A 21,785-nucleotide genomic window follows, 5' to 3' on the forward strand; every position below is an offset into this window, starting at 1 on the left:
GAAAGTCCTTCCCTGGGGACCTGGGGACCTGAACCAGAAGAGCATTGACCGCAGCCCCAGAGAGCACGTGTCCCAGATGCTTGGCTGCGATGGTGCCTCTTTAGCAGAGAAACTCTGCACGCTGTGATTTCCTCTCATCCGGACACCAAGCAAGATTTTGGGCTCTATGCATCACTTAGAATAGACTGTTTTGTTGTGCCGATATTGCTCCTTCCTGTTTTATTACCCCTGCGTGGAGCAGTGTTTGTTTTTGAAGCTGCACTGAGGGTGTTAGCCTGCCAGATTTACAGCGAGTGCGGGGGAAATCAAACTTGTGCTTGTGTCAGACTGTTTGCAGTTTGCTCCAACTCCCAACCAGCTGTCCCTTGATAGCTCATTTTCCTCCGGGGTGGATGCCAAATTTTAGCATTAGCTGCAGGCTGATGGAGCTGGTCCTACACGGCGCTAAAGCGAGCAGCTGAGGAGAATAAGCACTGCATGGACCCAGAGCCGGGGTTAACATCTGCCACTGGTGACAGCTCCAGTGGAAAAGAGCTCTCTGCTGTGGGCTGGGGCAGGATTACAGCAGCAGAAGACACATCCCACATCCTAAGAAGGAGATGGAGCTGTTGGAACGGGCCCAGAGGAGGACTACAGAGATTATCAGAGGGCTGGAGCACCTCCCATACGAGGACAGGCTGAGAGAGTTGGGGTTGTTCGACCTGGAGAAAAGAAGACTCGGAGGAGACCTAATAGCGACCTTCCAGTAGCTGAAGGGGCTACAAGAAAGCTGGGGAGGGACTGTTTACAAAGGCTTGGCGTGATAGGACGAGGGGCAATGGCTATAAACTGGGGAGGGGCAGATTTAGACTGGACATAAGGAGGAGTTTCTTCATGATGAGAGCGGTGAGGCACTGGCCCAGGTTGCCCAGGGAAGTTGTGGCTGCCCCATCCCTGTAGGGGTTCAAGGCCAGGTTGGATGGGCCTTGGACAGCCCGATCCAGTGGGAGGTGTCCCTGCCCATGGTAGAGGGATTGGAACTGGATGATCTTTGAGGTCCCTTCCAACCCAAAATATTCTATGATTCTATGATTATGTTGGAAGTCGACTCGATCCCACAATTTCTGGGTCGCTCCTCTCTGCATGGTCTGGGTGAATATGGCTCGAAGTGCAGAGGCTGGAGGACTAAATGCTTCTAGGAAATGTTAATCAAGAACTTTTAGTGGCACTAATTGCAGCTTGGAGTCATTTAACAATTGATGTACTTTCCCTGCAATAGCATGCTTTTTTTCCCTGGTTACTGGCATCTGGTCCTTACCCCAGGGAGCTGAATGGTAATTAATGCATTTTGTTAACTGTTTGGACTCAGCATCTCACAGCACCCAAGAAGTGAGGTAGATAAAGCAGGCATTGTCTGTAGGTTTCCCTGGGCTGCCTGAGGTCTCCTGCACTGAGGCACGGTGGGGTTAGCTTTAGAGGGATGCTGCCACAGGCAGAGTTTTCACCTCATTTCTCTTAGTGTAACTGAAACACTGAGAAAGTTAAACTGCTTGGCATCTCCCCACCTTTGGAGGTGGTATCCAAGGAGGGGAAAAGGAAAGTTGGCTCTTGGGACCAGAAATACAACACAAGCCTCTTGTCTCCTATCTGTGTATTTCTCACTGTCCTACTTTTAAAATCCAGACATCTGCCTTTTCTCTACCATGAGCATCAGGAAACAAAGATTTAAGCTTCATCCTTTTGTAGAAAAGGATCTGGAAAGGACCGAGAGGCAGTGTTTGAGCCTCAGCTAGGCTTTGAGGGAGCCAGAGCTGAGTCTGGGTGCTGAGAAACCTCCCAGGACTCATCCCTACAACAGAACTATGCAAGCACACATGCACCAGGCACTTGGAGTTCCTTTGAGAAAAACCCTAGTTCTATCACAGTTCTGGTTTTAAAAGGTTTTTAAAAAACCAAAATAAACCCCAAAAAACCGAAACACCACTGTTTTCTGTGCCTGCTTAAATAAAATCTGTGTTTCCCCACCCTTATGTATAGAAATTGCCTGAAAGTAGATAAATTACAGGCTGACAGCGTTGGGTTTTTTCAGCCTGGAGAAGAGAAAGCTCCAAGGAGACCTTAGAGCAGCTTCCAGTGCTGAAAGGGGCTCCAGGAAAGCTGGGGAGAGGCTCTGGATCAGGGAGGGCAGGGACAGGACAAGGGGCAATGCTTTTTCAGCTGAAAGAGGGGAGAGTGAGATGAGATCTTAGGCAGAAATGTTTTGCTGTGAGGGAGGGGAGGCCCTGGCCCAGGCTGCCCAGAGCAGGGGTGGCTGCCCCAGCCCTGGAGGGGTTCAAGGCCAGGTTGGATGGGGCTGGGAGCCCCTGATCCAGCGGGAGGTGTCCCTGCCCGTGGCAGGGGAGGGACTGGATGGGCTTTGGAAGGGCACGAGCCCCCGGCACGCGCCGCCCGCCCCGCCCTCGCGGCGACACCGTTGGAACGGGCTCAGGGCAACCGACCCCCCCGGGATGGCGGCGGCTCCGGGCTCCCAGGAGGAGCTGGTGCGGGCGCTGCAGGCCGAGGTGAGCGAGAGCGGCAAGAGCTGGAGCTGAGGGAGAGCTGGGGAGGGGCTGGTGGGCAGCGGGGGCGGGGACGGGGCGGCGGGGAGCGGGGGAGCTGGAGGAGGGGAGGGTGAGGGGAGCCGTGAGGAGGGAACTCCGCGCCCTGACGGGGGGGAGGGCCTGGCACAGGTTGCCTCGGCCCCTCGTCCGCCGCCCCGTAAACCCCTCCAGGGCAGGGGACTCGACCCCCGCCCCGGGCAGCCTCTGCCTGTGCCCAGTCACCCTCCCGGGGTTCCTTTGTCTCTGCAGGCGGAGCAGTCAGTGTCCGAGCTGACGGGGGCTCAGAATAAGTTGAGTGCTGAAGTAGCTGAACTAGGTGCTGCGACAGCCAACATGAGCAGTATCGATGAAGCTCTTCAGCTGGATGAAGTGCAGCAGAACAAACTTGTGCTGCAGGTGAGCTGAGTTGCCAAAGATTTTGCCAGGTGTTCATCTCTGGCCTCTTGCCTTATGACAGTGTGAGCAACTGAATATGGAAATGTTCCTTTTTCTGTGCAAGCCAGACTCCCTTCTTCGCAGTATATCTGACTGTATTTTATTTCCTTTGTGCTTCTGTGGTTGTAGAGGTTCCCATGGGGTCCTTTGTGGTTCTGTGGTTGCCGTGTCCGGCCATTCTCCGAGTTGTCCTCTGCTTCTACAGATCCCTTGAATCCAGCTGTCTGTGTCGGCCTCTTTGGTTTTGGTTTGTGACGAGCAGCAGAGAGCTGGTTGTGTTGTCCATGAGACTAAGCGGGGCCCCTGCTCTCCCAAGGGCCAGGGGGGAAAGAAACAATTGATAGGTTCTGAGGGAATGGCCTTAATTTGTGCCAGGGGATGTTTACATTGGATGTTAGGAAAAATTTCTTCATGGCAAGGGTTGACAAGCACTGGCAGAGTGTGTCCAGGGAAGTGGTGGAGTCACCATCCCTGGAGGGATTTAAAAGGCATGGGGGTATGGTGCCTAGGGACACAGGTTAGTGTTGGGGTCAGCAGTGGTGGGATAAGGGTTGGACTTGATTGATCTTAAAAGGTCTTCTCCTGCCTCAATTCTTCCGTGATTCTATGAGTTGTCAGAGTCTCTTTAGGCTTTGAGGAAGAAGATGGGCAACAGGGAGTTACTGCAGATTCTTCACTCTGGACTAACTGATCTTGATGCCTCAAGAGCTTGGGAGAATCATGGCCCTGGAGGAGAGCATCATGGAAATGTCAGTTCCATAGTGTAGAGTCTTGAGTATTTGGGGATAACTTTGAGGGGATTGCTTGTTTCCGATGGTCTGTTCTCTGCTAGACAGGCTTAGTTTTGGACTAACTGATACGTTTGGCAAATATGCAGCAGGGGCTTGTGTTGAAGAAAAAAAGTAAATATTGTGGATAATCTTCAAGCTTGCACACCAGTGAGGTATTCACCCCCTGGTGTCCTGGACAGCCTCTTTGTGTAAGAGAAGTAAAGAGTGTTGTGACATGAGGTGCTGAACAGAGTCCACTGTCTCTGGGCACAGCATCCAGATTTCTGCCAATCACCAAACGACGCTGCTCCCCAGTGGGGCTGTTCCCTGCCAGGCATCACCTCCTTGTATTGTGTGGCTCGACACACTGGAGGAGGTGACGTTTGGATCTTGGGTTCTCTAGAAGAGAAACCATGTGTGTTTTCACTTTCTTCAGTGAGCAGCGTTGCTTTTGCTCAACCTTTCCTGAAAATTGCCAACATTGGAATAGATTCTGATAAAATTTCATTTGGTGAGGTGTCAGTTCTGGAAAATGGAGTGGTTTTGCGTGGCAGCCAATAGGCTGGGGTGCATAGGTTTGTCCTGAAGGAGCTGTCTGCTCCCAGGCCACCCAGGAGGACCTTCCCCATCCCGCTCAGGTCGGCAGTGCTGGTGCCTTTTGGCAGCACAGAACATCAGTGCATGCACGGCGGGGATGCTCTTCATCCCCCCTTCAGCCCCTGGGTCAGCTCTTTCTCCTCCAGGGAGTTCAACAGAGGCCCTGGCACCAGAACTCTGGGGAGAGGACTCTCACTGTCCGCTGTCCCACTCACAGGTCTCCCAGCAGCAACAGGAGATGGTGAGCAGTGGGCTGGAGGAGCTACGACAGGAGTGCTCTTGCCAAGTACACACCCTCGCCGAGCTGTTAATCGAGAAGTTGTTGCTTGTTCGGGAGAAGGCTTGCCTTGAGGTGAAGCTAAGAGCTGCGGAGTGGGACAGACAAGGCCTTGCAGAGCAGCTGGCAGAGGCCAGGTAAGGGCAGGGAGGAGACCTGAGACAGGACGTTACTTAATGTCTGTAATTGTAGAGTATACTATGCTCTGAATGTTATTTTTTTGACAGCTAAAGCTGGCAAAGCTCTCCTGAGCCGTGGGCCTATGGTCATGCCCCTTGCCCATTCCTTTATGGAGCCCAAAGCAAGCCCACTTGACTCTGATTTGAGGAATAATTAAAACACACAGACCTTTACTGAACCCTGAGTTTTCTCTCTGGTTTTAGTTTCTCATTCTGTGCATCTGAACACAGATCTTTCCTCATCAAGGAGTTTAGCGTGTGTTCTCCACGACTCAAGTCTTTTACATATGGCTGTTGTGAGTAGGACACTGCCATTTAGGCTGAAGTTAGAGGCCAGTGCTAAAAATCTTGAGGGCCTTCTGTTTCTAAGCTGACTCCTGTTAAGCGTGGTGCAGGAGCCAGAGTCGGATACCCCAGCAGCAGGGAAACCTCTTTGGGCTTCTCATCAGGCTTCGGGGTTTTGCCCATCATTGATGTCTGGGTCCTGCACTCCTTACCATGTGCTGTTTAGAGACACTTCCCGTGGGCGTCAGGAGCAAGAAACTCATTTCTCTCCATCTACATAACTTGTAGGTCACGGAAGGAGACTCTAGAATGCAGCCTGTTTGAGGCTCAGCAACGTGCATCTCAGCTGGAGGTCAGCAGGAGTGACCTTCAAATGCAGCTTGATGCAGTCCTGGAGACCAAGGAAGCGATGCGGGGTGAGGGCTTCGTGTTCTTTGTTATTGATGATCACCGGTGCCTGGGGAAGATGGTGTCGAAATAGCTCTCTGTGTGCAGTGCTTCTGATGAGCGGCAGAGCTGGAGACAGATCATTCCTACACTGGAATCAAGGGGCCTCAGGTCAGTAAAGCCAGAAACATTGTCTGTGTAGAATCTAATCTTGCCGCTTGTGGTGTTTGCAGGGGAACTGAAGTGCCTTCAAGCTGAGCTGGAACAGGAGAGAGCTCTCTCGAAACGCCAACGAGAAGATGCAGCACAGCAGCATGAAGCGGAAATACAGAAGTTCCTGCAAGACCTGGTAGGAAACAACATGCTTCTGAATTTTTCCAGCAAGCTGTGTGGTCTGGCTTTAGAAGAATAATAGCCTGAGTGGGTGAGGTGGCGGATATCATGTGCCACCTGCACGTTGCTAAGCCAGGCAGTGGCCAGTGGCTCATACCTGCAGGCAGGGGAAGGCCCTCAGGACATCAAAAGCAGTGTGACTGGCAGGTCGAGGGAGGGGGCTCTGCCCATCTACTGTGCTCTCCTGAGACCTCCTCTGGAGTCCTCAGGCTAGGAAGGACATGGGTCTATTAGAGGGAGTCCAGAGGAGGGCACAAAGATGATGTGAGGGCTGGTGCATCTCTGCTATGAGGACAGGCTGAGAGAGTTGAGGTTGTTCAGCTTGAAGAAGTAAAAGCTCTGGAAAGACCTTATAGCAGCCCTCCAGTACTTCAAGGGGGCCTACAGGAAAGCTGCGGAGGGGCTCTTTATCAGGGAAAGCAGGGATAGCACCGAGGGGGAACAGTTTTAAGCTGAGAAAGGGGAGATTTAGATGAGATCTTAGGAAGACTGTTTTTCCAGTGAGGGTGGTGAGGCACTGACCCAGGTTACCCAGAGAGGTGGTGGATGTCCCATCCCTAGAGGTGTTCTAGGCCACGTTGGATGGGGCTTTGAGCCTCTTTCTCACCCTACAGTCCATCTGCATCTTCTGATTGGTGGAAAGGGAGGTGAGCTTTGAAAACAGAGACTCTGTCAACAGTGAGAAATCCTGAGGGGAGGTGCTAGGGAACAGGCATCCGTCAGGGAGGGAAAGGCAATGCCTCCTTTTCTTAATGGTCAGACTCAATGATTTTAAAGGTCCTTTTGACCTACGTGATGCTACAATTCTGTGATTCTTTGACCTGCTGACTCTCCTTTTATGTTCCCGGATAAGCCATGATGTATGGAGGGCACAAAGCCACTGCTGTGCAGTGTTCAGAAGGGGTTCTGTGGGAAGGATGAAGCTTCATGGGTTTTTTTGAGGACCTTTTCTGGGACTCCGTTTTCACATCTTTTCCTTCACTTGTCAGGCAAGTGAACGCAAAGAGGCACAAGAGGTGCTGAAGAAATGGCAAACTGAGAAGGCGGAGAGAGAAGAAGAGGAGCAAGCCAGAGCTGAAAATGCTGAGCAAGAGGTAAAGACTGTGAGAAGGAGACATTCTGTGTTTTTTTACAAGGCTAGATCTGTGGGAGATGGCTGGATGTTGGGACATTGGGCTGTGTGGAGCATGCCTTACATGTTTTCCTGCAGTGAATGTGGTGAGGGGAAAGGTGAGTAGGGCTATCTTTGCGACTAGGACCCCTCAGAGTAAGCCAGGCAGAAACTCGCCTCTCATTTTAGAGTCCTGTGTTGTTCTGGTGCTGTGGTTTTTTACAGACTTACCTCAGATACGTGCTTATAGCCTTAACTACGTTGAAGACCAAACTGAGTTGGTATGACTGAATCCCCATGGGGCTGGGGTTTTCACCTGTGCTTAATGGGGGTGCATTGCAGGATTGTTGACAAAAGAGATTTTTATAGAGTTCTCTGAAGTATTTGTGAGCAGTAAAACTGGGGTGTCTTCTGGGCTGTGCTTTAAGTCACCTGCTGGTAAGCTGCTTTGTGCCCAGATGTGCTGGGTAGCACTGAGAGTCCTCCCTGGGTCCTACCCAAGGTCGTCTTTGTGCAGGCTGCCGAAGGGCAGCAGTCCTGCAACCTGTGTCTGCAGGCATTAAACTGACAGGGCAGTACTCGGAGACGACTGTGTGTCCCTGTAATGTCAGCACTTTAGTGAAGTCTACTGAATACCTTGAAACTGAAGTAATTTTCACCAAACCCCACTTAGAATACATGACTTTCTGAAGGAGCTGCTGGCTTCATCCCTCTGGCAGCCTTGCGTTTAGTGCTAACTAGGTGCAGAAGTCACTATTGAAAGACGCACAGGACACAGCAGAAGACGAGGAAAAGCCTCACCAGCAAGGCAAGGCCCTTGGGCAGTGGCCACAGGTTTTCCTGTTAGATGACTAAGAGTTTGTTGGAGATTGATAGAATCGTAGAATCGCCAGGTTGGAAAAGACCCACCGGCTCATCGAGTCCAACCATTCCTATCAATCGCTAAACCACGACCCTCAGCGCCTCGTCCACCCATCCCGTAAACCCCTCCAGGGAAGGGGACCCAACCCCCTCCCTGGGCAGCCTGGGCAGTCAGTCGCAGATGAATTGTGACTGGTCCGTGTTTATACTGCCAACCTCATCTAGGAAGCTGTGTCTCTAGGTGGGCAGATACTGACTTAGGCATAGTGCTTTCTGAAGATGTGAGCCCATCAGTCTTTGAGTCATATCACGCAAAGTTGAAACTCATCTTCTCCTTCTTTCTGTGCAGAAGAATGCTTTATTACAAACGTTACTCCGAACTCAGGGAGAACTAAGAGAAGCCTCCCAGCAGCTAGAGCAGCTCAGGCAGGAGATGAAAGAGCAGCGAGAGAACGCGCAGGTAAGTCTGACTAGAGGGTAGGTTGAAAGAACAGGCAGATGGCAATGGGATGTGAGCTGCAAGAGCCAACTGACAGAGCGAAGGGAAGTAACAAGGAACTGCAATGTGAGTTGTAGGACTGAAAAGGCAAGGACAAATGCAAGCTGGGCGGGTAATAGATAGAGAACAGCCCCGCTGGGAAGGGGTTTGGGTTGCTTGGGGATGAGAAGCTCAACATGAGCCAGCAGGGTGTGTTTACAGCCTAGAAAGCCAACCATATTGTGTGCTGCATTCATACCCAAAGCATTCTAGGATTCTATGCTTCTACTTTACTGCAGGCCTTGAAAGCACAGAGCATGGTAAGCTCCAGTGATCAGCAACAGGAAGGAAAGGTTACGACAGAAGCAGAGCTGGGTAGAAAAGCAGAAAGAGGTGGCTGAATGAATGTGATGTTGAGACAGAAAGACAAAAAAGTTGTAGCTGTTGGCAGGTCCCAGTAACTCACTCTCCATTTGTGTTTATAGAACGTCACAGAAAAGCTGCAGACAGAACTGCAGGAACGTCAGAGCGAGATCAAGGCCGTCAGAGTGGAAATGAATATCCTCGTTCAGCAGAGGAATGCTCTACAAAAACAGGTGACTGAAATACTGATAGGTACTCCAGTCATCAAACAGGTGGTCTCTCCCCTTCCTGCCTCTCCATTGCAGAGCAGGCTCATGGGGATATCCCTCTGACTGCCATCATAGTGTGGTCTCCATCTCAGCTGGTCTGAAGGAGACTTACTGGTCAGCTGCTGCCCTGGACAAATGGGCTAGTCCTTTGGCTTGATCACCAGCAGTCATCAATATGGATTTCTGCTGGCCAGTTACTGCTAGCCTTCTTTTCTAAGGTGGTTCCTCAGATAGATGTGGTGACCCACTTGAGTTTTTAAACAAGTTGGTTGTATCCATTGTCCATCTGTTACTGCCACAATAGGGTAAAATTTAAAGCCGTTCTTTTCCTCACAGGATATGATATGACTGGCAGTGACGAGCTGTGGTATTTCACTGCTTTGTTATGTTTTACTTCAGGTGGAAGCATGTCTAAAGTCACTGGAAATTAAGAATAGTCAATGGGAAGATATGGAACATCAAAACATGAAGTTTTGGACTTCCCTAAAGGTCCTGGAGAGTAAGAATGCCAGGTAAATGGAAGCCTGTGAGACTCTCCATTCTGTTAAATGGATTTCCTCTTTCAGATCTTTGCATACGTAAGTGGCTCTGGCAGCATTTCATAAAAAGCAGAGTTCTGAACTCTCCATGCAGATGGGTTTCGTTCTCTTGATGTTGTGTTTCATTTTCTTTTCCTTTAATCCTCCAGTTAGAGTTTCCCTGAAGACAGTGGCTTTTGGAGTAGCCCTAAGAGTTTATTAAGTATTATACCATGTAGTAATGAGTTGCGTGCTCTCTCTTTCAGGCTCAATCAGTCTCTGAAAGAGAGAAAAGTAAAGGTCAGAATCCTGCAAGAAAGCAACCTTGCCCAGCACAAGCAGGTGTCTCGACTTCTTTCTGCTATTGAGCAGAGCCAGCAGCAACATTCCAATGAAAGAAGAGAAGTGCAAGCACTCCACAACCAGGTAACCTATGCGCTAGCATCCTCTTCTCCAGGGACATGGAATAACACCTTCAGGCTGTAGGCCCCTCTCTGTTTCCCCTCCCAACAACACACACTCCTTCTTATTTTGCCCAGTCTTTGCCCATTGAAGTCAAGGCTCAATCTGCCTCTATTCTCCCCTGTTCCTTGGTGGTTCTTGCTATTAAATCTCTGAGAAGAAGCAGAAGACTCCTCTGGAGCTTCTCAGTATCTCTGTGACAAATGTTGTCCCCAGAAGGTGTTTCTCCCTCTGTCAGGCCCTGTGGCATCTGGTGAAACAGAAGCGCGTATTGCAGTCCGTGGAAGGCACTTGCACCTCAGCCAGTTCATCTGGTATTTCAGAGATGCACCACGAAGGATGCTGATTGTCCTCCTCCCAATCACCCAGGGCAGCCGCACTCTCCACGCAGGGATGCTTGATCGGCCACCTCGCCTTGACAGCCACCTCTGTGCATCTGTGTTACAGATAGAGTTGCTGCAGGAAGAAGTGCTGGAGAGGGAGGCCGACCTGGCAACAGGAGAGAAGCAGCTGCTCCAGGATCTGGAGAAGTCCCGAGCAAGCGAACAGTGCTTGAGGGACTCTTTACACCGGCTGGAGGATGAGATGTGTGAACTGCGTTTGAGGCTTTGTCACGCAGAGGACACAACAAAGGCATTGGCCGCAGAGGGTAAGCAGGCAAAAAGTGCTCACTGCAAAGCTCAATCCCAGCTGGAGAAACTGCACGCAGTTCTGCAGCGCGTGATCTGGGACAGCAAAGACTCGGTTCCTTGGAGTCCAGGCAAGTGTGGGAGCCGGGTTAACAAGTCTGTAGAGCACATATTGAAAAGCAGAGGGAGGGAGGGGTGGTGCTCTGTAATCCTGGTGCGATAGACACATCCTTTTGGTTTAGGCTGACTCGAGTCTTGGCAAGTGTTCATACCTGATATCCAGGCAGAGAGCCGAGTCGGTGTTTGTGTGTGGAGAAATGACCAGCATCAAAATGAAATAGGGCCCAGGTCATGTTGTGCTGTAGGGCGTGTGCATTCTTTCTTGAGGCAGCACTGACATTGGTGGTCATCAAAAGAACTCATCTTGCTGTAACGTGAGCTCTAGGATGGTGACAAAGGCATTGCTGCCTTCTCCTGTGTATAAAGAGGTGTTATTTCTTCAGAGACCTTTCAATTGAAGCTTGAAACAGGATGGTTTCTCTCTTCAGAGCACAGTCTTGTCTGGGACCAAATTCTTTCTCCGGCTGGGGACCTACCTGCAGAGCTCATAATGGACAGAGTGGCAGCAGCCCTGCGGGACCTGCACCAGCTGAAGGAGCAAGCTCAGCAAGATCTGGTAAAGCAACTCTGGTGCACCCAGAAATCCTGTCCATCTGCTGGGCTGAACGCACAAGCAGAGCTTCCAAAGGCTGTAAATTCTTGAGGGCCAGATTGGGTTGCTGCTGTGGGGAGAAAGGAGATTGACGATTGCATCTATTGTTTGTGTCCAACTGCCCTTTCCTGCCTTGGCTCTTTCTGCCTTAGTGTTTGTATCTAGTGGGAGGTGTTCCTGCCCATGGTAGGGGCGCGTAGAAGTGGATGATTATTTAAGGTCCTTTCCAACCCAATCCGTTCGTTCCATGATTCTATGATTGTACCCGTCTGTCTCCTGCCAGCAGTAGTTCTGTGAGGTGAGACGTCTCTTCTTCCCTCTTCCAGAACGATGCAAGGAATAAGATAGAGGACTTGGAGCTGGAGCTGAGCAAGACGCAAGCTGAGAAGGACCATTTCAGTGCCCAGAACCAAGAGCTGCACAAACAGCTTGCTCAAAGCCAAGAAGGTAGAGCTTCTCCTTACCAACTCACTGACCCGATCCTGTCTCCCCGGCGGGGATCTCTGATAGCACGCAAAGGAAAAGTGCAGTGTCCCGAGATGGGAAGACCTTTCATAGTGAATGTTCCAGTGGCTGGCAGTGCATCTCGCTGTGCTGCTGGTCGTACAGGCGCAGGGAGGGTGCCTTTCAGGTCACACCTCACTGCTAAGTAGGCGTAGCTTGATACCTTCACAGCATCCTTCTCTGGATGCTTTTTAAAAGCACCAGCCTGCAAAAAAGCCAGTGCACTGCTTTCTTGTTCCTGCCATGCTGTTCTCCTGGTATCACTGAGTATTTCCTTTCTTCTTTTTTTTTGCTTGTGCACAAGGTGTTCCCCTGGCATTTTTCTGGACAGATACCAAAGTGCATTTTCAATAATAACGTTGACCTCTGTTCTTTATCTCTAACGTCTCTCAGGTCTTCCTGGTCCCACTGGGAATGTCGCAGTTAGTTTTCCCTTTTGCTTCTTTTTCCTTTTCCTGTAGGACACTAGATCTGACCCTCACCTGCTCTCTCTGTCCTTGTTTCATCACTGTTGGTTCTACCTGCTTCTAACACTGTGGGTGATGTGCTGCCATGCCCTCAGCCCTGGTTTTCAACAAGCAGAAGAGCAAACACATTTTCATAGCCTTCTGAACCTTGCCACTTCCATTCTTCTTGTCTCTGCTGGCAAGTTTCCTTTACTTATGTCTGCTTTGAAAGTTCTGTGGGCTTAGGGCCTGGAAAACAGAGACAGGCAGATAAGAAAATAGAGTTTCTCTGCAGGATGCAAATCTGTTTGATTTGGCTTTCTTTTTCACTTTCTCCTTCACTTTTACTGCTGCAGAGTCGCAGATGGCGGAACGTCAGGCCACTGTGCAAGCTGCGCGGCGGGAAGAGGCCGCTCTAGAGAAGGCGAGGAGTCTCCAGGAAGAGGTGGCAACTTTGGAAAGGAAGCTCGAGGACACTGAGGTACAAGGAGGGGATGTCCTGGTGAGGCTGGCAGATGCTGTGAAGGGCCATTTCTTACGTATTTTTTGGCCTTCTGTTAATAATTTAAGGAGCAATCTCTTTTCAAGTGGAAGGCTGATTCTGCAGGTTCAATCCAAATCTGATCAGATGCAGAGTACGTGAACGCTGACTAAGTCTGCCTCATTTTCCCCTTCCTTCCACTCCTCATTCCTTGTTTCCCAGACTTCTGCTTTCCTGCCGGGCCCTATATAGCTGAATTAGTGGGGTAATCACCTGCTGCGTCACCTCTTACTCACCTGAAGTAAGAGAAGACAGTCCAGAAAAGAGAGATGACCAGTATCACGGACTGTGCGGAGAGACTACAGACAACTACAAGAGCAGAAGAACATTTATAACAGTGGTTGTTTTTTGGTTTAACTTCTGCACTTAGGTTCTTGTGACTAAGCAGGAAAAGAGGCTATAGCCATATAAAACTCAGACAGTGAGGAGAAAATAGAGATATTTGAGAAATAAAAGTGCAGATCCAGCTAAACAAGCATGGGAAAACTAGTCCTGATTTCAGAGACAGGAAGACAGCCGGTGATCTCTCAGTAATTGCTCCAGGAGGTAACAGAGGGCTTCTAGAGGGTGGTACAAGGAAAACTCTATAGACAGTAGAGGTCTCTCCTAGAGAGAAGAACACTCTCAGAACAGAAGGAAAAACTGGAATTTACTACTGTCCATTCCTGAGTCCATTCACTCTATCCGATGTGTTGATTCTAGCCCTCCCCATCCTGTCTGTAGTACCAGCTCACATAGTTTCCTCTCTGAATACCCCGCAGGCTTTTGCAGAAGGGCAGCAGCAGTCCTGGCTCTCAGAGAAGAGCTTCCTCTTGCAGCAGCTGGAATGTCTGCAGGGAATGATTGCAAAGCTGGAGGAAGAGAAGACCGAGTTGAAGGAGTTCAATGCTGAGCTGAAGAGGACGCTTAAGGAGGTAAAAGAAGCTTTCACTGCCTCTGCACAGCCTGACAGTGCCAGAACACAACACGTGTCCCCAGCCAGCACTTTGGAGGCCTCTGCTTGTTGCTTTCCCTCTTGCTCCTTGTTTGCTGGCAGGTTTTTGTGACCTTTTCTCTCTTTGACATGCAGGTGGAACATGAACGGAGGAAACTGCGGAGATTCTTCAAGCATCAGTCACTGCAAATGCCTGACTGAGCTGGGAACTGTGGCCAGGGGCTTGGCTCAAGGCTTGCCTGCACTCTGGCACTGTAGCATTTTTTGTGTCTTTGTACATACGTTATAATTTTATTAATATTATGGTCCTTTTTAATAAGAGGTTAATAGTAAAGCTGGTGTAGTTTTAGTTTCCAACCCGCAAGTCTGTCTTCTTTCCCTTTACCAGGGGCTGGTGGAGCTGGGTTCATAACTGCTGCTGTTTAGCTGCTGAAGAGACTTGGGAAGGGGGCTGAACCACCACGGACTGGAAAAGCAGGATTAACCTGAAAACCAGCAGTTTAGTTTAGTTGCTTTGAGCAGGGACAGCAAAACAACTGCCCCCTACCCTCCCTTGGCTTTTTTTCTCGTAGTCCCTCACACAGCTTTAAACTGGAGAGGAAGAGATTTAGACTGGACATAAGAATGAATTTCTTCACGAGGAGACAGGGGAGGCCCTGGGCCAGGTTGCCCAGAGCAGGGGTGGCTGCCCCATCCCTGGAGGGGTTCAAGGCCAGGTTGGATGGGGCTTGGAGCCCCTGATCCAGTGGGAGGTGTCCCTGCCCATGGCAGGGGTGGGACTGGATGGGCTTTGACGTCCCTTCCAACCCAAACCATTCCAGGATTCTATAAAGCTCTTGTGAATTACCTTACGCCACTTCACATTCTGTTAATACTTAGTTAAACCTCCAGGGAAGCTTACACATGGCTGAACTGAGTTCAATACCAGGATGTTATAAAGTCTAAGCATCTTTTTCTTCATTATCACAAAACATACGAGTCCTGTACCTTGACAATGTGTAGCTTGGGCAGCAGGTTGCAGTCTGCTAGTGTCATCTCGTTGCCATCTAAAAACTTGCGGGTAGAAACTGTAATATCCTCCATGCTATTTTCATCTATCTCGTCAGGTAGAGGGGAGTTCAGGTACTCGTCCAGTTTCTGGAGGGTTTTCAAGAGGCCGCGTTCTAAGGCTACAAAGGAAGGAACCGCTTTAAGACGAAAAAAGAAACCCAAGCCACATCGCACAAGTTTAACAGTAAATTATCACTTAGAATATTGATGCTGGTACCAGGTCTGAAAACCAAAATGCACATGATTCTATTGTTTGTGTCCAACTGCCCTTTCCTGCCTTGGCTCTTTCTGCCTTAGTGTTTGTATCTAGTGGGAGGTGTTCCTGCCCATGGTAGGGGCGCGTAGAAGTGGATGATTATTTAAGGTCCTTTCCAACCCAATCCGTTCGTTCCATGATTCTATGATTGTACCCGTCTGTCTCCTGCCAGCAGTAGTTCTGTGAGGTGAGACGTCTCTTCTTCCCTCTTCCAGAACGATGCAAGGAATAAGATAGAGGACTTGGAGCTGGAGCTGAGCAAGACGCAAGCTGAGAAGGACCATTTCAGTGCCCAGAACCAAGAGCTGCACAAACAGCTTGCTCAAAGCCAAGAAGGTAGAGCTTCTCCTTACCAACCCACTGACCCGATCCTGTCTCCCCGGCGGGGATCTCTGATAGCACGCAAAGGAAAAGTGCAGTGTCCCGAGATGGGAAGACCTTTCATAGCGAACGTTCCAGTGGCTGGCAGTGCATCTCGCTGTGCTGCTGGTCGTACAGGTGCAGGGAGGGTGCCTTTCAGGTCACACCTCACTGCTAAGTAGGCGTAGCTTGATACCTTCACAGCATCCTTCTCTGGATGCTTTTTAAAAGCACCAGCCTGCAAAAAGTCTGGTCCTTACTGACTTCTTTTCCTCTTGCATGGCAGATTCAGAGAGTGACAGTTCAATGTTAAGCTCCTGTCCTATTGCATCCTTTCTTCTGCTGCTTCTCCTGGCTTTCTGGTGTGTAGTGCTTTTGCATCCCTCTTACCTGTTTTCTTGCTGATACTGATTTGGTGTTTGACCTCACAACCGCAGCAAACACCATTCCTTACTTCCTTAGCCACTTCTTACTTACATGTTTGGTAAGATGTCCGTGTTGAGTTTACCTATAAATTCTTTTTCACGTGTGATTTGTCACTTCTTCCCCTCATCCCCAGTCCATCCCAGAGCCTCCAGGGCTATTGGCTTCTCTCTAGCATAGCTGGACAGGCAGCCCTGCTCCTTTCTCTTTCTCCTTGTTTGCTGGCAGGTTTTTGTGACCTTTTCTCTGTTTGACATGCAGGTGGAACGCGAACGGAGGAAACTGCGGAGATTCTTCAAGCATCAGTCACTGCAAATGCCTGACTGAGCTGGGAACTGTGGCCAGGGGCTTGGCTCAAGGTTTGCCTGCACTCTGGCACTGTAGCATTTTTTGTGTCTTTGTACATACGTTATAATTTTATTAATATTATGGTCCTTTTTAATAAGAGGTTAATAGTAAAGCTGGTGTAGTTTTAGTTTCCAACCCGCAAGTCTGTCTTCTTTCCCTTTGCCAGGGGCTGGTGGAGCTGGGGTCATAACTGCTGCTGTTCAGCTGCTGAAGAGACTTGGGAAGGGGGCTGAACTACCACGGACTGGAAAAGCAGGATTAACCTGAAAACCAGCAGTTTAGTTTAGTTGCTTTGAGCAGGGACAGCAAAACAACTGCCCCCTACCCTCCCTTGGCTTTTTTTCTCATAGTCCCTCACATGGCTTTAAACTGGAGAGGAGGAGATTTAGACTGGACATAAGAATGAATTTCTTCACGAGGAGACGGGGGAGGCCCTGGGCCAGGTTGCCCAGAGCAGGGGTGGCTGCCCCAGCCCTGGAGGGGTTCAAGGCCAGGTTGGATGGGGCTTGGAGCCCCTGATCCAGTGGGAGGTGTCCCTGCCCATGGCAGGGGTGGGACTGGATGGGCTCTGAGGTCCCTTCCAACCCACACACTTCCATAATTCCCAGTGTTTGGAGCAGTGCAGAAAGGACACAAGTTGGTTTTGCTGTCACTTGGCTGGACTTGAACGCACTGTCAGTATTTGAACAAACAGCTAAGTCAGAACGATAAAAATATTACACTAAAAGCAGTTCAGACGTTATATTCTTCCTAAAGAGTGTATTTCACTGCTCTTTTATACCTAAACCAATCTTTATGGATAGATGTTAAAACAAAAAGAGAGCGGAGGGAGCACCTAACACTGGTAACTCCAAAGCCTTGGGGAGGTCTGGCCTTCCTGACCTGCCCAAAGCAGCAGGGAAGGCCTTTATCCGAGGGCAGTCCTGGAGGCAGGAGAGGAAAAACAGGAACAAGGGAAGATAAGCAGTGACTCAGGTACTGAATATAGTTAAAGAGCTTCCGTTAGGGCTGAGATTAAACGGCACATAGAGGTCACACAACCCAGAGGAATATAAAATCAGATTAGAAAGGACAAAACACCAGCGTCGTGTGCAGGCTGAGGATACATAGGCTTTTCAGACTGAATTTCAGAATGGTTTGTGCTGCCAAGGAACATCATGGGAGCAAAAACGGGGAGGCAAAGAGAAGAGCACATCGCACTGTTCAGCTCTGCAGTTCTGTAAGCACCAAATCCACTCAGATCTACTTTTAAAATGTGTTTGTCCATAAACTTCTTGGAATTTATTGTACACATTTGACAACAGACGATACCACACATCCAGCTGTTGTGAACTATGAGTACAAGCCCTTCAGCATACGTGTGCTTGTGCTACGAAACAAAAGTTCCAGCACATATGGAAGTGCAGAAGGAAGCTGCTGGAAGAGTTGTTCCTCTTTCATGCAGAAGCCATGGAACACCTGGTTTAGGCTAAAATCTTACATGATGTAAAGTAAAAAGATGAGTCAAACATCTCTACCTCATTGTGCACAACAGCTACTGCAGATGCAGAACAAACTTCAAAAGCTCACTCCATTCCGCCTCCCAGATGAACTCAGAACTCCAAACTGACTCAATTCAGAAACAGAGCTCCAATTTTTAACACAATTCAACAGCGGCAACGCAGCAAGTTCCACATTCAGGGATGAGACGGGCCGGGGGCCACCACGGTGCTTTAGCTGAGCATTCAAACCAGTGTTTAAAGCTGGTTAACCAAGTTAATGCAAACCTGCCATCAACATTTTGCAGGACCTGGAAACGCTTCACTTCCCGTGGCAGCAACTCTCTCCAGCAAGTTGTTTGGTTTGTTTGAAGCTTCTTTACCCTGACAGAGCCCGACCACGCGGGCTGTTCTACTCCTGCTCTGCAAGAAAACCAATGCAGACCCAGCAGAAGCGCTGCTGAGCGAACAAAGCGCTGGCTCTGCTACCCAAGGACAACTGGCAGCAGCCAGCCCTGGTTCTTCAGAAGCAGCACACAGGGTCAAATACAAAGAAAGCTGATTAGCAAATGTAAATGTTCATATAAAAATAGCCAACATCTGTTTAAATTTAGAAATTTATTTTGTTTAATCCACAAGCTTTATATAGCTTTAGTTAAAAAAAAAAAAAAAACAAAAACAAAAAACAGTGGAAACATGACAATATTCAAAGTTCAGGTTCCTCAAACTTTCAAAGACCACATCTCTGAAAGCTGCTTACACCATTCCGAAGAACCATAACGAGACAAGATTTATGAATGGGGGCAACAACATCTCACAAACAAAAATATATGTAACTGAAGGAATTATTTTTTTCTGGGACTGCTGATCATGGAAACTGCCCTTTAAAAAAAGAACATAAAAATACAAATGAAATTCCAGTGTTCCAAATCAACATGTTACATCAATATAAACCCACAGTGTCCTGGTAAACAACATGCTTTCATTTATGTACCATTCTAAACTGCTACTCTTGATTCGCTTTAATGGAGACTACACAGGCAACAGTAGAGAGCATTAAAAGAGATGGAATTCCTCAGTAGTTCTGCAGTGGTTTTACTTCTGGGCAAGCTTACAAACCACAAAGGTTAGTAGCATAATGTAAGTGGACGCAAAAGAAGTCAAATGAGACCCTTGCTAATTATGCTGAAGGTTTTGTTGAATTTCAAAGAAACTAGGGAACTGACGGTCGTGTTTAAAACCTTCAAAACAAATTCCTACTGCTTCTACAAAGCCTCGCTCTAAATGAAATTATGCTGACTGCCAATGAAAGAATGTCACTAGTACACTGTGGACACCTTTTGTAATGTAAATCCATGCCCTTTGTACATGGTGAACCTCAACCTAGCAATTATTACAACAAATGTTATATTCTAAAGCTCAAACACATTTAGCAATTTGAAATCGAATTCTGAGTACAAACCAAATAAAATGTACATTATATCAAAGGATTCAGCCTAGGATGGTGGTGACACTTGCGCCTTCCGCATCGACCTCAGTGCCTTCTCTCGCAGGTGTTTCTCTAGGTCATCAAGGTTGTCCTCTGGTTCGCTTTCTGTCTCCTTCAAACAAAGACAAAGCAGATCTGAAAGCCAAGCCAGGCTGCAGCCCTCCCAGTATTGTACAACACCAAGTACAAGCACAGAAGACCAAGTGTACAGTGCACATTTGTCTCCACCTGTTTTCTTATACTGGACTCTAAAAAAATTGAAGTGTAGGTACCAAATTCCTACCTTTTTGGGTTCTGTCTCTGCTTCCTGGTCTTCCTGTGCTGAGGTGGTATCCGCCGCAGCCACAGCAGCAGCTGCTGTGGCCGCTGCAGCTTTCTCCTTCTTATGTTTTTTGTGTTTCTTGTGCTTTTTATCCTTTTTATGCTTCTTATCCTTCTTTTTCTTCTTCTTCTTTCCACCTCCTTCTTGATCTGAATTCTGTAACAAACAATTCAGCAGATATTACAACTCATTCCTAAGGCTCCAGAATGTTGTTCAAACAAGCCCACAACCATCTGAGGAAATCCAAACAGACCGAGCAACCTCTGAAACGCAGCAAACAAAACCGGCTTCAGAACTGGGGGACATTCCCTATCACATTCCCTATCAACTGGCAGAAGCAATCCCAGAGACAGATACTGTGCCCCACGGCTGCCTGATTTTGGATGTAGGACTACTAATCGTAAATAAGACCACCTCAAATTATAAAAACTCACGTATACTCATGAAATGGGAAAGTCTGCTCCTCCAGAAGTTTAAATTCATATTTAATAGCACATTTTTCAGACTCGGAGATGTCTGAAAAATTTACGCTGCAAATTGCTTTAAAGAAGCTTTGAATTATGAAAAATCATTCCAAGGATTTTTTTTACCTTGGGAATAAGCTTAGAGATGCTCTGCAGCAAAGTCTCCCTGAAAAATCACTTCCCACACAACCCAAACAGTACAACTTTTATTAGCAAACAAATACCCTTGCAGGTGATGGGCTCTGAGTTGGGCTTTTAGCCTTTTTTGCAGGTGACCAGTTTGCAGAAGGGGAACGAGAGCGAGCAGGCGACGGAGGTCCTTGATGTTTTTTTGGTGCTGGCTCAGGCGATCCTGATGCAGACCGTGACGATGACACCCGCCTTGCAGATCGCGGGCTTGGTGTGGAAGCCCTTAAAAACAGAAGAGCTGCACTTAGATTCTGGTGTTAGAGGTGTATGAGACAAAACAAGAAAGTAAAAGTTAATAAAAAGCCAGATGAACACAGGTACTTATAAATCAGTTAAGCCATCAATTAAAAATTTTTAGGTAATCTGCTGGTGTACATTACAAAAGGTAAAACAGTTCAATACCACTGTGGATCCATCATGTAGAAGGATATTGCAACTTGATAGCTTGTTAAATAATAACACTACTGCTGTTCAGTAACGATTGCTCCCTTTCTTCTGCTATGACTAATTTATAACCACATTAAAAGGCAAGAGAATAGCAAAACTGTTTTATCATTCAAACAAGTGCAAAGACAACATTCAGCTACATTTTCCTTCTGAATCGGTAAGCCAGCACTGTACTTCTGACTATCTGCTCTTCAGAGAAGCACTGCACTAAACAGAACTGCTACAGTTCTAAATGTTTTCTTCTCTTGGATGACCACTTTTGAAATTATTTATGAGCTAATGAAAATCATCAGTTCCTTTCTGCAGTTTGCTTTAAAATAACAAAGTTCATTTTTCTTTACACAAAGATAGCAACAAAACCTCTCTCAAACTTCACCTGCTCAGTCCCCATGCTTTGTTATGCTATTAAGGGATCACTCAAACCCTACATAAAACCTCATTAATGCTTTTCCCTATGTTCACTTTATTTTAACAGATGTTTCCATAATAAACTTCTGAAAAGTAATGTTATGGGAGTGGAAGCTGACCAGAGCCAGCAATACCTGAGCAATCTCAAGAGAAAGAACCATTTTAATGCAATTCCCTAGCTTTCCCACTGCATTAAAACAAAGCTAAGAGAACAACCCCCTCACAAAATCTCCGACAATAAAGATGCATATTTTTACTTTGTCTTCTTAGGTTCTGGTGTTCTTGACACCCTCCTGATGGGTCTAGTGCTTGGAGACGGAGACTGCCTTCTCTGGGGTGAAGCTGAAGCTCCCCGTCGTGGTGGTGGAGGGCTTGCAGAGGTATGAGAAGCTCTAGGCCGTGGTGAAGGTGAATGCCTTTTGTTTTGTGGTGGAGATCGTGTTTCCCGGTTAGACCTACTGGGAGGAGATCCCTTCCTGTGCTTGGAAGATATGGAAGGTGAACGCCTTTTAGCAGCTGGCGAGCTCCTCTGTTTTGGCGGAGGTGAATGGGAGACTCTGCGTTTTGACTGTGGAGAAGGGGATGCCCTTCGCTTTGGCGGGGGTGGAGGAGAAGCCGTTCTTCTCTTCGGTGGCGGAGAAGGAGAATATCGCCTCTGTATTGGCGGAGAGTATCTCCGCGGAGAGGGTGAGCGTCTGCGTGGGGGTGGTGATGGAGACCTGCAGAGAAAAGAAACGGTCAGGTGTGAATCGGTTATGACTGCCTTGCACTTTGCCCAAAGTTGGGAAAAAGAACTCCTCTAAAAATTTCTTTAAAACTTT

At 48.3% G+C, this 21,785-nt stretch overlaps 3 protein-coding genes across 19 annotated transcripts in view; 2 read left to right on the forward strand and 1 right to left on the reverse strand.

The window, feature by feature from the left end:
• The first annotated feature begins 2,464 nt into the window (after positions 1-2,464).
• Positions 2,465-5,256, forward strand: LOC138730213 (centrosome-associated protein CEP250-like). The gene is made up of 3 exons (XM_069875159.1): positions 2,465-2,540; positions 2,829-2,975; positions 4,599-5,256. Exons 1-3 carry the CDS (start codon positions 2,487-2,489, stop codon positions 4,797-4,799), a joined length of 402 nt encoding a protein of 133 aa, XP_069731260.1. The 5' UTR covers positions 2,465-2,486; the 3' UTR covers positions 4,800-5,256.
• A 355-nt stretch (positions 5,257-5,611) lies between these two features.
• Positions 5,612-15,328, forward strand: LOC138730212 (centrosome-associated protein CEP250-like). 2 transcript variants are annotated; one of them, XR_011339004.1, is made up of 13 exons: positions 5,612-5,858; positions 6,892-6,996; positions 8,224-8,334; positions 8,838-8,948; positions 9,384-9,496; positions 9,769-9,928; positions 10,412-10,613; positions 11,142-11,269; positions 11,632-11,752; positions 12,612-12,736; positions 13,558-13,710; positions 13,866-13,984; positions 15,252-15,328. XR_011339004.1 is itself a non-coding variant. In XM_069875158.1 (12 exons), the coding sequence occupies exons 3-12, from the start codon at positions 8,308-8,310 to the stop codon at positions 13,929-13,931; spliced, it is 1,206 nt and encodes a 401-aa protein (XP_069731259.1). In that variant the 5' UTR covers positions 5,612-5,858; positions 6,892-6,996; positions 8,224-8,307; the 3' UTR covers positions 13,932-14,064. The 2 variants fall into 2 exon arrangements, 1 of the variants encoding a protein (XP_069731259.1); XM_069875158.1 differs by lacking the exon at positions 15,252-15,328 and having other exon boundaries at positions 13,866-14,064.
• Positions 15,329-18,244: 2,916 nt separating this feature from the next.
• Positions 18,245-21,785, reverse strand: part of SRRM1 (serine and arginine repetitive matrix 1) — an 83,748-nt gene continuing 80,207 nt past the window's right edge. For all 16 annotated transcript variants that reach the window (XM_069875216.1, XM_069875219.1, XM_069875224.1 and 13 more), the window contains 4 exons: positions 21,222-21,683; positions 20,145-20,331; positions 19,418-19,612; positions 18,245-19,246 (listed from right to left, as the gene is read on the reverse strand). In XM_069875216.1, the coding sequence (XP_069731317.1) occupies positions 19,142-19,246; positions 19,418-19,612; positions 20,145-20,331; positions 21,222-21,683 (949 nt within the window). In that variant the 3' untranslated portion in view covers positions 18,245-19,141. The remainder of the gene's footprint in view (positions 19,247-19,417; positions 19,613-20,144; positions 20,332-21,221; positions 21,684-21,785) is intronic.

The sequence above is a fragment of the Phaenicophaeus curvirostris genome, chromosome 23 (assembly GCF_032191515.1).
Source record: "Phaenicophaeus curvirostris isolate KB17595 chromosome 23, BPBGC_Pcur_1.0, whole genome shotgun sequence".
In the NCBI taxonomy this organism is placed as follows: domain Eukaryota; kingdom Metazoa; phylum Chordata; class Aves; order Cuculiformes; family Cuculidae; genus Phaenicophaeus; species Phaenicophaeus curvirostris.